Source organism: Poecilia latipinna, unplaced genomic scaffold (assembly GCF_001443285.1).
Source record: "Poecilia latipinna isolate Pla-1442-1.1 unplaced genomic scaffold, P_latipinna-1.0 Scaffold303, whole genome shotgun sequence".
Classification (NCBI taxonomy): domain Eukaryota; kingdom Metazoa; phylum Chordata; class Actinopteri; order Cyprinodontiformes; family Poeciliidae; genus Poecilia; species Poecilia latipinna.
The window spans coordinates 68,895-83,790 of NW_015112919.1; the positions used below are offsets into that span (position 1 = coordinate 68,895).

At 40.0% G+C, this 14,896-nt stretch overlaps 1 protein-coding gene across 1 annotated transcript in view; it reads left to right on the forward strand.

The window, feature by feature from the left end:
* The window catches only part of LOC106948702 (lipopolysaccharide-responsive and beige-like anchor protein), a gene marked incomplete at its 5' end in the record, with an annotated part of 67,114 nt that extends 54,712 nt beyond the window's left edge, over nucleotides 1-12,402 (forward strand). The window contains 4 exons of the mRNA XM_015034541.1: nucleotides 2,194-2,295; nucleotides 3,435-3,631; nucleotides 9,692-9,843; nucleotides 11,235-12,402. Of these exons, the coding sequence (XP_014890027.1) occupies nucleotides 2,194-2,295; nucleotides 3,435-3,631; nucleotides 9,692-9,843; nucleotides 11,235-11,325 (542 nt within the window). The remainder of the gene's footprint in view (nucleotides 1-2,193; nucleotides 2,296-3,434; nucleotides 3,632-9,691; nucleotides 9,844-11,234) is intronic.
* Nucleotides 12,403-14,896: the final 2,494 nt, after the last annotated feature.

Sequence of the window (14,896 nt, forward strand, 5' to 3'; positions counted from 1 at the left end):
TTTAAGTGGGATCCTGAAGAGTTAAAGTGGGAATGTTTTTCAAGAGTAATATTTGTTTGTAGAGATAAATTGTTCCAGACGTTATTGTGATAAACAATAATATTGTCATTTTGAAAGCATTTTCAAGTAACGTAATAGTAATAATAATAATAATAATAATAATGATGATGATACAAGTTTGCCCTCTCAAAGAAAAATGAACTTTAGTTTTAGTTGATCAATTAAATATCTCATCTGTTCATTGTATCAGAACATACATAGAGTATGAAAGAACTACAAACTACAAACAAAACTACAAATGTTTGTTATAAAACGGATGGGACTAAATCGAGGTCATTAGAGGCTGATAATGTCTTTGACCTTTAACCTTTCAGCAGCTCAGTGACTATAAATGATTAACAAAGCTGTCAGTGAGTGCTTCAGGTCAGAATATAGTCATGTGTTAGAATGGTCCAGTCAAAGTCCACACCACAAAACCTAGAATCAATGGCTGGACTCCAGATGCTCTCTCTAATCTGAGCTTGAGTTTTTTTTCCAAAGAACAAATTCATTTCTACTTCCAGCTGAAACTGGAGTAAAAGGCTGGAATTCCTGCCGCACTTTTTGGTTTCAAATGTCTAAACAATTTCTGTAAAACCTTGTTTTACTTCCTTCCACTTCACAATAACCTCCACAGAAAGGTTTTCCTTTCTGTCGATCTGCTGCATAACAAATTCCACTTGAGACGCCAACAGGTGATTGAGGCAAAATCAGAAACAACTGAGTGTGATTTCTTACAAATCTGTAGATTTAAACACAGCAGTGCCAGTGTCATTTTTATTTTTTGTTTAGTTTTTGGTGCTGATCTTGACTTTCAGCAGGTATTGATGGGGTTATTTAAGAAGAGCGCCCCCCGACCCCCACTGAGCCGTGAACCAGAACTGAACTCCTACAGACAGACTCACGCTGGTGACCTTTACAGTTCCCTCTATTTCGTCCAATTCAAAGCTTTTACACTTTGACCAAACGTGCAAATTCTATTCATCTTTGTTTACTATCACATGTACTCTAGGAAAACCTGATCTGGCGTGTATATGCAGCGTCTGGTCGGACGGAAGGTGATTTCGATGATTTGTGTTGTCATTCGCCCTGACAGCTTCAAACCAAAACTAAATTACACAAATTTCATGACTTCAGTCTGAGTTCCCCTGGTTTTGTGTTGCTCTGCCTGCCCGACGCAGAAACATCTGGATCCAGTAAAAGCCGTCATGCAGAGAAGGTTTTAAACCTTGGAGGAGGCAGAGTGTGGGAAATATCTGCATGTGAAACAAAATGGATTAAAATCTTAAGGATGCAAAGGGGAGGAATGAGGGGGGCTGTTGGTGGAGAGCCATGAAGTTCTCCGGTCCAGGATTGGACGGAGTGTTAGAGTCATTGTAGATTCCTCAGAAATTTTGAGATTCACTTCTGGAATTTTCAAGAACAAAAAAATCAAGGACATTTCTGAGCTTGAAAAGTCAAAAGTTTGCTGGAAATTTTTTATTAAAGAAAATTCTCACAAATTCTTTTATTAGAAAAAACGTGGACATTTCTGAGTTTGAAAAGTTGAAAAATTGCTGCTAAAAAAATGAAAAAAATTTGAAATCAATTTCAGCATTTTTCAAGACAAAACTTTTTAATTTCTGCATTTGAAAAGTTTAAAATTTACTTGGAACCCCCCCCAAAATGTCCAAGTTTTTTTTTTCTTGAAAATTGCTGAGATTGATTTCAAAATTTCTGATCTTGTAAAGTCTAAACTTCTGCTGATCACTGATGTATTTAGAAGTTTGAAAAGTTTAAAAATTGCCTGAAAGAAACCCTCAACATTTCCATGTTTCTTGTAGAAAATTTCTGAGATTAATCTCAATTAGATTTTTTTTAGCAGACTTTTGACTTTTCAAACTCAGAAATTTCAGTATTGTTTTCTAGAAAATTTCTAAGATTCTTTTCTTTTTTTTCCATTTACATTGAGCCTATTGTACATAAAGGTTAGTAACACAAAATGAAAAAAAACTTAATCTGTCTGAATCTTCCTCTCTAACTCTACTGATGGCTGCTGTATTTAGCCAAAACTCTACATGAGAATATAACATCCAACCTTTTTGCTCCCCCTAGTGACTATAAACTGTAACTGTTTGCTAAAATGTGAGGATCTGAAATGTTTGTTTCTTCCAGCAGAGTTTACCACACCGAGGGCCATCCTGACGGGACATGACTGTGAGGTGACGTCTGTCAGCGTCTGTGCTGAGTTGGGTCTCGTCATCAGTGGCTGCAAAGGTGAAGCCGACCACCTTCCTCTGATCCGATTGGCTAAATAACTAATCATTTGTAAACCATTGAGGTTTTGTTTGAACAATTCCTACTAAAACGTATTTTATTTGGAGTTTTTGACCGTTTTCAATAACAGCAGATGAGGAAACTTCTCCATATCCTCCATTTTGCGAAAAATAGGTTTTCAGTTTAACATCTTCCAAGTTTTTCTTTTGAAAACTGAGTTTTTTTGTTGTCACGATGCTCCGTTTACTTTGACTTGGTCACTGAAACAGTTTAATCTCCGGCTTCCGGTGAAGTGGAGTTGGGCTGCTAGGTGTGTTTGAGATTTCTTTAAAAAAAATAATAAAAATACTTAACCTGGTTGGCATCATGGTTTCTGACATGACTTGTAGCTTTTTTTTTTTTTTTGCCTTTTAGACTGAGAGACATTCACTGTAAATTTTTGTTTTATTTCAGTTCATTCATAGCAGAATAACCTTCAGAATCCTTGAAAAACATTTTACTTCTCAAACAAATAAAACTTATTTTGAGTCATTGTTGTAAATAGAAGTGATAAAAAATAAGACATTATTATTTTATGATGATTTTGTTGCATCTGACCTGAGAAGTAAAAATCATGAAAATGAAAGAGTCTTTCTTTGATTTTTAGAAATTCACATTTTTATAAGTTATGTATTGTAATGGTGATGGGACATTTGAAATAGTCATAATTTTTTTAGCTAAGCTAAAATACCTTCTTTTTTTAAAAAAATAGTTGTGCAGATGATTTCAACATTCAACATTCAGACATTGATTTAAACAAAGCTGCCATTTCCTGCTTAAAAATACTGATAATTTCCAAGTTATTTTTGTCGTATTTAAAGTGTACTAAGATATTTGCACTAGAAGCCAGACCAGAAATATTCTACGATTTAGTGATTTTGCAGTGCAGTTAAAGTTTGAGTTGAGTTTAGCCAGTTCCTAATTTCTGTTTATGGAAGGAAAAAAAACATTTTCAGGCATTAGTCATATTATTTCCAAAATAATCTTTTTCTTTCTTTCTTTTTTTTAAACAGTTTACAGATTGTCCGTCATTACACACACACACAAAAGATAAATCAGTGTCATATATTAAGCGTAGCTCTGTGTCTCCCTGTGTGTAGAGGGTCCTTGCCTGGTCCATTCCATGAACGGAGACCTGCTCCGGACCTTGGAGGCCCCGGAGAGCTGCTTGCGGCCCCGGCTCATCCAGTCCTCCACCGAGGGCCACTGCATGATCTACTACGATAAGGGACACTTCTGCCTCTTCAGCATCAACGGCAAGCTGCTGCGACACATGGAGGTGCAGGACAACATCAAGGTGAGGAAACGGCCGTTTCTCCCCTGGCTCTCATCAAACTCCGCTTCCGTCTGTACGTCTGCACCACATCTGGGGCGTTCGGGGTGTGGGGGGTTGGGTGGGGGGGTCCAGTCCAGGCGTAGCGCTGATTAAAGACTGGGCTCGGTTCGGATCTGAGGCGAAGGTCAGGACGCCTCGGGACAAAACAGGAGGGCTCCACGTCTCGCTCTCCCCGTTCCACCGCATGCAGCAGAGGAAACGCTCCTGTTTGATCCACGGATCCGGTGTCGGGTCGGATTGCGACGGTGGCGGGAAACGCTCCAGAGCAGCGGTCAGTCCTGGACCCCGACACCATTAACTACCCCAGAGCGCAGGAGGACACATTCCCCCACTGCCCACATTTCCTCCCTGGTGGCCAGAGCGACACAAGATAGCAGCTACCGCCTTTGGTTTCCAGGCCCTTTTGTTTCCGCTTAGGCCTGGGAAATGTAAGCCAGCTCTGACAGACGGCTGCACGCCTGTTTCCTATTAAAGGGCCGGTATTATGTTTTTCCCAGCCACATAGTGCCATTTTATTGCACAATCAAGTAACTGTTAACTTCAGTTGTTATAAAAATGCTTTATATATCAAATATGACTTCAAATAAATTTGACTTTATAATTTAAGGCCTTAAAATTGGATCTCTGTCTCTTTAAGAAGCTCCTGCTCTTTCTAAAGCTCCGCCTTCAGGAAGTCATCACAACATGGCTCCTCTTTTAACCCTTCAACAATGATTTTACCAGCGTTGCATTGAGAAGCAGCTCCTATAATGAGCTCAATGGATATTTGCTAATTGTTTCTGGCTAGTCTGAAGGAGCTGAATGGGGGATTCACGGGGAAGGGCTGCTGTGTATTGTGGAAACTTAGAAAGCTAAATCTGCCACAATAGCAAATTTTGCTAGACGATAAATTGTCCCAGATGTTGTTAGGATAATCGATAATATTTTTTTCAGACCATTTTCAAGTAATGTAACGGTGATGTCATAATAATGCAAGAACACATTCTGAAAGATCAATAAACTTTAAATTCTCTTGAACACTGAACACTGGAACTGAAGACTTTTATCATCCAGTTTTTGGTAGAAACAGGAAAACAATAAATCATGCAAATGGAAATGACGGAGCTCGTTTTAACTGATCACTCCGTTAATAGATTAATTGCGACAGAGCTGGGTTCACCCAGGCGATCTGCCCAGCTGAATGGTTGCCATGGGAGATTAGGTGATTTCTCAAACATGAATGAAAGAATCAGAGCAGCACTCCAGGTATGTTTTTGATGAGGGAATAACTTTAGAAATGAAGTAAAGCTTGAAAAAAATTTATTTTACACAACACAAACAGAAACTTCCTGTTTCCAGGCTCCTAACCACAAATACACAGAAACATGGACTGAGCCCGTCACAGACTCTGCAGGGGGAAAAAAGCGAGCGTTTCATTTTCAATCTGTCCTAATTTTTCCTAGTTGTGTTTTAGAAAGTTACTAATGATGTTTTTCAGATTAACGTTGTAGTTTTTTCACCACACATTTCTTCTGCACAGCCGGACAGACGGACTTGGTCTCTCCTGGACCTGCAGTAAATTCCCTCCGTGTCACGCGGCATTAGGAAAACCCAACATGTTGAACTCAGGCTTAGCTTCACCCCAACCCCCCGCCCCCCCGATTCCAGCCGCTATTTAGTACACCCGTGTACATACCAGAATCAATCTTCTCTGCCCTCTGAGCCTCGGCGCAGTGTGACTCCAGGATAAATAAGTGTTTGTCCTGGCCTGCTGCACGCACTTGGAAGCGGAGAGTAAAAACGTGCGCTCCGCCGCTTTATAGAGGTCTGGAGTCAGAGTCGGGATGACAGCCTAACAGTCGGCATCCTGCTCTAATAGTGGATTTGGGTGACGGGGAGCCATGCTGAATAGATTACATTCTTTTAAGTTATAGTGCGACTCGAGCAGTGTAACCATCTCTGCAGCTTTTTTAACAGCCTCTGTCAGTGTGATGGGGTGGTGGGGGGCGTGGGGGGGTAAGAGGTCCATAAATTAAAAGTTTTACCTTCTTCAGCCTTGAATCCACCCATCCGTCTCTGAAATATGGGGACGAAGGCTGCACATGTTTCTGCACCACTTTTTTTTTTTTTTTTTTTTTTTTTATCCGGGGCCGGTGGGCCCTTTTGGCCCCTACAGAGACGTCGGCCATCTTGTTTGGCCGCCCAGTGGCAAAGCGGCTGATTTATAACGTCTGTCTGCAGCCTCCTACCTGGCCGGGCTGACATGTCTGCCAGCGCTGCTGCTTCCTGCTGCGCTGCACTCGGGTCATAAACTCCCCCAGCAGAACGCATCACAGTGCATTAAGCTGCCGCTGGCCGCCTGGTTTCAGGGTTTGTTGGCCAACTCTGCTGCTAGTTTCCAAAATTCACAACAATGGTTTTCACTGAAAAATCACAAAAGTAATCTTGGTTCAGTTTCTAGTGTAAATATCTTGGAACACTTGAAATAAAACAAAACTAACTTACAAGAAACCTTTCAGCAAGAAATAGGAGCTTGTTTTATGTTAGGAGTTCCTTAAAGTTGATGATGATGAAAAAAAGTTAAAATTCCACTGGTTTCACTTTTAACAAGGAAACAAGTCTAATTATAAGTGAAATATTTTTCCAGTGGAACTAGTAACTTTTCATCAATATTATGGAATTATTGACTTAAAACAAAAGTTACTCGTAAGTTAGAAAACTTGAAATAGGACAAAACTAGACACTTGACCACTAAAAAACCTGTGACCAGATTCAGACCAAGTTAAATAAAACCCATCCACTGCAAAAACACTCAATCTTTCCTAGTAGTTTTGATCCAGTTTCTGGTGCAAATATCTTAGAACAATTGAAATAAGACAAAACTAATTTGCAACTTACTTTTCAGCAAGATATGGGAACTTATTTTATGTTAATTCCTTAATATTGAAATGGTGCAGATTTTCATTAAAAATTGGGGAAAATATCTTGGAGTTGAGATGATCTACCAGTGGAACTACTATTGTCTCAAATCAATATTAAGAAGTTATTGTCTGAAAACAAACTCCTGTATGTTGCTGAAAAGTTACTGGCTTATTTCAAGTGTACTGAGATATTTGCTCAAGAGACTAAACCAGAAATTCTTGGTAAGATTTTGTTTTTCAGTGTCACGTTTGGGGGGGGGGGAGCAAATATGAAGCCAATATTCAACTCTATTCGTTTTTAAAAACAGTCGAGGTGTAATTTGAAAACTAACATTTGACTAGATATTACTGGGAATGTGTGTAAATCCATAATCATTTCTAAATTGTTCACCCAAGTTTTTTTCTATTTTTATTTGAATCATTCCACTCTTTAAAAAAAAGTTAAAATAATCATATACAGATCTGTTACTGCTGGGTGTATGTAAACATCTGACCCGACATGTAGCTAAAGCTCCTAACATTTAAGACGGAACGACGGAAAGAGTTTCGATTTCAAAATCCAATATTGTCATAAAACTGATAAACAGGCTGTGAACATTTCACTCCACAGAAACAACAAACTCTGCGTTCAGATTGGATCTGATTCCAGGCTGGATGAATTTACCTTTTTTCTAACACCGTTCCCAAAAATACTCGAAGAACCGGCTGATAAAAACGTCAGACGTCTTTCACATGTTGAAGAAAAATCAAATTCCGTTTGCTTATTTGATGGGGATAAAAAGCTGCTGCCCAGTTCTGTGCTGTTACACAGTTGATGCTTTTTATGAAGTTTTTTTTTTTTTTTTTTTTTTTTCCAGTAAAAATCAGGAATCTTTATTTATCTGAAATGAATTCTGGGTTTATTTGCTGCGGGTGGGTGAAATAAAACCGTCTAAGTTTTCAAATCTCTGCTCTCAATTATTTGCCGTTTGAAACTTTAGAAACTTTCAAAACAAGATGTAGAAAAGTTTTGAGTATACACACAAATCATTTCCTCAATTCCAGTTTTTTTTTTCTCGTTTGAGGTATTGTTTTTGTTTTCACACCGAATCGACTTCCTGAAATCGACTCATTTCAGCTTTAAGTTTCTTGTTGTTTTTTTTTAAATCCTTTTTTCCATTAAACTTGATCCTAATTAAACACACATGCCGCTGACGACTGAAGCACCGAGCCGCTACACGAAAAAGCGTCGGCGGCTGAAAGGCGTCCGTCCCTCGGCGTCGCAAAAACGTGGACGACAAAAAGGCTCTCGGCGTCGCCCGCCGCTTTCAGAACAAACACTCGGCCTCGTCATTTCATCAGCTACGGTTACGCGCTGATGGATGCCTCTGACTTTCTGAGTTTGGGCTTCCAGCGCTCACCATGCCCTTAATGGTCTCCAGCACACGACTTGATTTGTGTTCATCCGATTCCTGAGGGAGCCGTTTGGGCCGCTGCAGTTTGCAAGAAAAGCAGATGAAATGAGTAAATCTCTGAGTTCTGCTCTTGGGAGACATCTTTAGTGGAGTGGAGGAGAGAGAGAGTGTGTGTGAGTGTGTGTGTGTGTACGCAAAATGTGGAGTTATTTGTTGGATCAAAACACTCGGAGGTGTGATGGTTGCTTTGTCATCACAGATGATCTGATCGCTCGTCGTCGGCAGGATTTCCAGTTGAAACAAGGCGTTTATCAAACGGTTTGCCTCTTTTTCTCACTCTTACATTCAATCTGACTACATTTTTTTTCTTCATTTCATTATTTTTTTTACCACTTTTGTTTTTTTCCATTACGAGCTTCATGAGAGCAGCAATATATATTAACGTTTCAAAAATATAAATAAGTAGTTATTGTGTGCTGCTTACTTAAAAAAAATGTTTGACTTAATGTAACTGATGTTTTGGAATAGCCGACTAAATACTGAAGTTTTTGTTTTGGGCTTTTTTCTATTTGTGGTAATGATGTCCATCCCTGTAATCTGCAGCTGGGGGGAAAAAATCTGCATTTGGTTCTCAGATACTTTTTCTAATCTCTTTTTTATCGTTATAGTAAATACCACAAAATATTATGCTCGACATTTAAAGGGGCGGTATTGTGCATTTCCAGGCACAAAGTGTCATTTTCTAGCACAGTCTAGTAACTGACACTTCAGATGTTGTAAAAAAACCCCCAAAAAAACGTATTTATCAAACACGACTCAAGATGTCTGACTTCACAGTTTGATGCTTTGATGTTGAAGTTCTGCCCCTTTAAGAAGCTCCTGCTCTTCCTGACTCATCATTAAACCTTTAGCAGCCGTTATTAGCAGCGTTGAACTGACATGAGTCCAGCAGATGCTCAGTTCCACCAGGTGTTTGCTAATAGCTGCTAGTCTGGAGGAGCTGAGTGGAAGTCCTGTGAGGCTGAAGCTACTTGTTCAGGCTCCTGTAAATGGTTGCCATGGAGATTAAATGGTTTCTCAAACATGCATTAGAGAATTAAGGGAACAATCCAGGTATGTTTATGATGAGGGAATAACATTACAGCATGATGTAAAACTGAAAAAGTCTCTTCCATAATACTGCCTCTTCAGGTCCATGTCACACATTTTCACATTATTTTATGGAATTGCCCTTTAAGTTGTGTGAGTTGGGCCAAATGCTCAAGCTTCTCAACAGTTTTCTGTCATTCCTGCTGACTGAAGTGGTGAATCAGTTGTTTTAGGCGGTCTTGCTAGCACACTGTCAGAGCTGCTCAGAGAGACTTCAGATGGAGTTTTGACTCCACGTGACTCACTTTGTTGTCACTTTGTAACTAAATGTGAGATTCGGGTTACTTTCCAATTTTAAGAGACGTTTGTGCCAAACTGTTTTGATATGTTGCTTCAGTATTTCTGTTGAATGTTCTGTTTTGTTCTGTTTTTGTTCTGTTTTGTCGTAGCGGTCTCTCTGCACAAGACAATTAGAAAACTGCTTCATTTTGATGTAGTGTAAACAAACCCGTTTTTTACTGCGTATGTTTTTCCTTGTTTCTGCAGCACACCTCATATGCAGAGTTCATTGTCCTCAGTCAATGGAGGAGCATGCTAGATTCAGTTAGTCTTACAACCTGCCTGTCTGTGTGTGACAGGCCATGCTGCTGAGTCGGGACGGTCAGTATTTGCTGACAGGTGGAGACGGTGGAGTCGTGTCCGTCTGGCAGGTCTCTGACCTCAAACAGCTCTTCACCTTTCCTGGCTGTGACGCAGGGATCCGCTCCATGGCAATGTCGCATGATCAACGGTAAGACCCAAAGAATCCGGAGCCTGAAAAAACTCTCATCCACTGCAGTACCGGTAGGAAAACCAGCATAAGTATTGGTTTAAGGTGAACGATTCTTTACTCAGACTAATGCATCAGAGATAATCAACAACATAGGTTTTTTAAGAATTTCTCACTTTTGGTACCTTTGGCATACCAGAAGTAGGTAGATGTTGTCTGGCTGCATAAGCAGAATGTTATAATACGAGTTTCTTCGGTTGTTCAGCTCTGGATTTAGCAATTCTTCCCAACCAATAATCTCTTGGAACCTTTATGGAAGATTCCAAGCGATTCTCTATTGGGTGGGTTCAACTAACCCACCCAGTAGAGAAACACAAACGCAGAGTGGGGTGAGACGAGCCAGTGGGTAACTTAACCCACCCCTTCTAACTAGCCAGAGGAACCCAGTTGATGTCATGTGACCATAAATTCTCCAAGTGGCGTTCATTTTGCTGTAACTCGGAGAATCTGGTTGATAGATCTGGTTCATTTACAAAAACAGTTTTTTGAAAGTCAAAGGCCTTTCTTTTTTTTTTCCATGTTTCTGCTTTAATGACTTTTATGTGAAAGCATATTTAACCAGGTCTAAACATGTTTACCGTTCATGTTGATGAGTTTCCTGCCTGATTACCAATTAGCTTTAAAAAACCTGAGCTGCTGATTCCGAATTTGACCAACTGTGATGTTTTTTTTCTTTTGTTTTGGTCTGAAATGTCTCAGCAGCGGGTGACTATTGTTAACTGTAATCGTTCAGACATGACCTGGTGGGCCAGTCTGCCGGTCAGATTCTCTCACTGCAGAGCAGAAGAGGACATTGGTTGGTTTTTAGACCTTTGCTGAGGTAGATAAGATCGATGGAAATATTTTTCCATCGATCCCCCAAGTTAAGTAAAATGGGCCCCATCTTATGGCGGTCCTCTACATCGCCCTCATCTATGTAACACTTTCAGGTCCAGAGGCGCTTCACGCTACATTCACATCCTGATGGTGGCTAACTACTGTAGCCACACTGTAGAGATTGCATACAATTATGCGAAGCGGCTAAAAACAGACTTTACTTCTGCTGTTATGACAGAAAACATTGGTGAAATGACTTTTCTCCAAAGTTTGTAAGAAGGTCCACAAGTCTAAAACCCCCTACCATGTAAACGGAAAGAAACTTTTTCATAAACTTTCTGAAACGCTTGTCTGAAAGGAACTTAACTTAGACATATGTTATTGTCTTCTGCTTGATGGAGCGAAATAAAATCAGCAATTATCAGTCATCAAAGATGTAGCACGAGAAACAAGCAAATCCCTTCATAATCCCGAGAACGCACAGCAATTATTTTCACATTTCTACTGATGTTACTTCTGTCCTGCTTCCTCCTCAGGTGCATCATCACTGGCATGGCGTCTGGCAGCATCGTCCTCTTCTACAACGACTTTAACAGGTGGCATCATGAGTACCAGACCAGATACTGAGGTCCAGACCACACCATTGAACTCTTATCAAATGGTGCTGTTCTGCCAGCAGCTCCACGTTCTGAATGTATCTCGGTGGAAAGGGGGGAGGAGAAAAAATGATCTGTTCTGTAAGAGCAACAAATTATTTTTAAAAAAAGGGCATTGCTATATATTTTGTAGATCAGATAGAAAACGTTTCCTATAACTCTTTAAGGTGGGGGGGGTTCTGTAACGGTTTGAGTGGAAATAATCTATTTTTAGCTGTAAGAGTCTATTTTCATCTCCTCCAGGAATAGAGCAGGGGCAACGGGAACATGTTCGGCTGAAAAATCCAAATATTTATGTACTTTGGATTGAGTGATTCGTGTTGGTGTTTGTGTGTGAGGGGAATAATTATTGAGCTATACTTCACTTAAACATGCTTTTTTTTTTTCTTATACTGGAAACACAGCAAGTAAGTAGGAAATGTTTGAATAATAAAAAAAAACACAATGTACTTGACAGAAAGATGAGCAGAGAGGGAAAACTTGGTGATGCTATCTATATACACGCCGTCCTTATTTAAGATATCTGCTCCCGCTGTGCTTGCTCTGATTGTTTTATGTGCGAGGCTCGTATTCAGCAGCTATCAGTTTATTTAATGTCTAAGATCCAGAACTTCCCTGTTATCAGCCGTTTAAATAAGTCTGCTTTCGTTCAAAGAATCATTTCTTTTCCATCTCCTCTAGAGGTGAGCTCGTTTCTCTAAAACCTCAACTGTGACTTTGGTCTCCAAAGCAGCAAAGGTCAGCGTGAAGTGCAGTGAAAGGATCAACTTTTTCCCATTTCTGCTTGTTTTATTTAATTTAAATCATATTCATTAATTTACAGAATGAATAATTTTTAACACGTTGTTCAGCACCAAATTGTTGCGACAAATCGTCTCTTGAACAAGCATCCACCTCCAGCATACCTGACATTCCTCTCTATAAAGTCTGTGCTTTGTCATTTTGTCTCTGATTATATGAAGATGAGGTATAACTCATTATTTTTGCAATCATTTGGAGTGTTTTTGTTTGCTGAGTTCTGACAATAAAAATGAATTTTATTACTTGAGCTGACGTGAATGAATGTTTTCATTTCCTGTTTGGTTTTACTAGAACTGCACAACACCCTCTAGTGGTCAATATTTGGACTCACACAACAAAATCATTCATTATCCATGCATGGCCACCAGAGGGCGCCGGTGCATCTGTCCATCAGTCTTTGAGCTCGTGTGGTAGCCATGACAGGTCCAGAACAAAAACAGTTGATCAAAAATAATAAAGCAGTCACTGATTTAATAATAAAACTATCGTTTGATTTAGGTTTTGGCTTCTTGACTTTCTTACAGCTCTCTTTTTTGCTGATGGCAACACGGTACAATAAAGTTCAACTGAATTGTTCTGACAGATTTAAGTTCTGCAGATATTTTCTCATCAACTTGTACAGTTTTTATGAAAGTTCTGAATTGATCCGTTTTCACCCTGTTGAATCAAAGGATTTATTCATTTGATTTGCCTTTTTGCTAAATACCTTACCTATTTTTTACACAACGCATTTCTTTTGTATGATGCCTTTCTAAGTACTCAACGATGCTTTACAGAAGCACTACAATATAAAATTAAACAATGCAATATTATACATAACACAAAAAGAGCAAATTTAATTAAAAGATATTTTTGAGTTTGTTCCTGAACACGGGGAGATTGAAGCAGGCGTGGAGCGGTTAGGCTGGTGAGTTCTGGAGTTTTGGGCCGGCGATGAAGGTTCCGGCTCTCCAGGTTCAGAGCTCCGTTCCGCAGGGGAGGAGCAGAAGACTTCGGAGGAGCAGAGGGGGAGAGGATGGGTGTGTTGGTTTTGGATGTATTGCAGTTTGTTGAGTGTTTTTTGATAGTGTACCATGCAGGATGGTATTGCATTATTCAATTCTGGACGTGAAAGTTGAAGTTGAACCATATTTCTGAGATGGAAGAAAGCAGTCTGGGTTATTGATGTATGATTTGAATGAAAGTGGAGTTGAGAAGAATAAGATTACAGATGAGTGATGGTGTCAGGCAGAAGTTTTGAGTGGACTTGGTGACACTTTTTGAGCCAATGAGGATCTTGTTAGTTTTGTCAGTGTTTCATTTGAGACAGTTGTGCTTCAGTCAGGTTTTGGTGTCAGTGGAGTGGATGTGGAGGTTTTTGGATGTGTTGGGAATCTAAATCTGTATGCCAACTGTGTAGCAAAGGACAGCCATGTTAACTGATGATGCCACCAAGATGAAGGATGAAGAGGAGAGGACCAAGCACTGAACCTTGGAGAACACCTGGGGATAGAGGAGCTATGGAGGAGATGCAACAGTTGATATGAGTAAATAAGCTGTTTTTGATTTGTAAGGTGACGCTGAAACCAGGACAGAACAGAGCCAGTGAGATTCAGGTTGGACTTGAGACGGAACAGGAGGGTGGAGTGACTGATGGTGTCAAAAAGCTCCAGTGAGATCTGGAGGGATGGCCAGAGTCAGAGGAAAAGAGAACATTGGCAACTTTGAGAAGAGCTGTTTCGGTGTTGTGTGACTGGAATGGTCCAAACAGGGTGTTGAGGGGAGGTCAATGGAAGTTTATGACGTTATCAGTGTCAGACCACATTTAAGTTTGTAGATATTTTGCTGATGTCTGCCAGATCGAGACTGTGGAACAGATCCAGAAGTAAGATCAGGGGATAGATTGAGGGGAAGGAATGGGATCCAAGGAGCAGGTGGGAGTATTAATACCAAACAAAAGTTTAGGAGGTTGAAGAGAAGAGATTAGAGTGAAGTATGAGATCTGCTGACTGGAGCTGTGGGGAACAGAGGGGAGATCAAGGGAATCATAAATACTATCAGTTTTGGCCTGAAAGACTGAAAATTATTGCATTTGGTAGCGTTAGAGGATGAAGAAATATTGTTATTGGGCTTTAGAAACATGTTGATAGCTGAGAAAATAGATTGGTGGGTTGGTGGAGCCAGAATGGATAAAATTGGAGAAGTAATTTGACCAGGTGGTCAAACCTAACCTACAGGCATGTGTAGACTGTATGATCCACTCTGCTTCCATCCACTGGTATGTGGAGCTCCAGTTGCTTAACAGCAGAGGGTGCTGTAAAATTATTTTGATCACATTAGCTCTAATTGTTCATTTAGCAGGAGTAATTCAGTGGAGAACACTACATTTTCAGCTATGTTGTCATTTTTATGGTATTGAAATAAAAGCACACATCATTGAAAAAGCAGTGGAAACTGTTAAGAAGTTGTTAGAACTTAATCATACAGTAGCTAGCCCAGTGCAACAGGTGCTCCGTTAAGGTCTACATTTACATGTGGCAATGCATCATAAACATGTCGACGCACTTTGGTAAACAACCATCCTATACTCCCAGCAAGATTCACAACATGGACCTCCATCAATGAATCTGACACATTTTTTTCCTTTTTCATCGTCAGCGTTTCATACATTTTTACACAAATAGTTTGTAAATATGTTGTAGAGGCCCCAGTGGCTCAGTGGGTAGGGGTTTGTCCGGTAACCAGGGGGCTGCCGGTTTGAA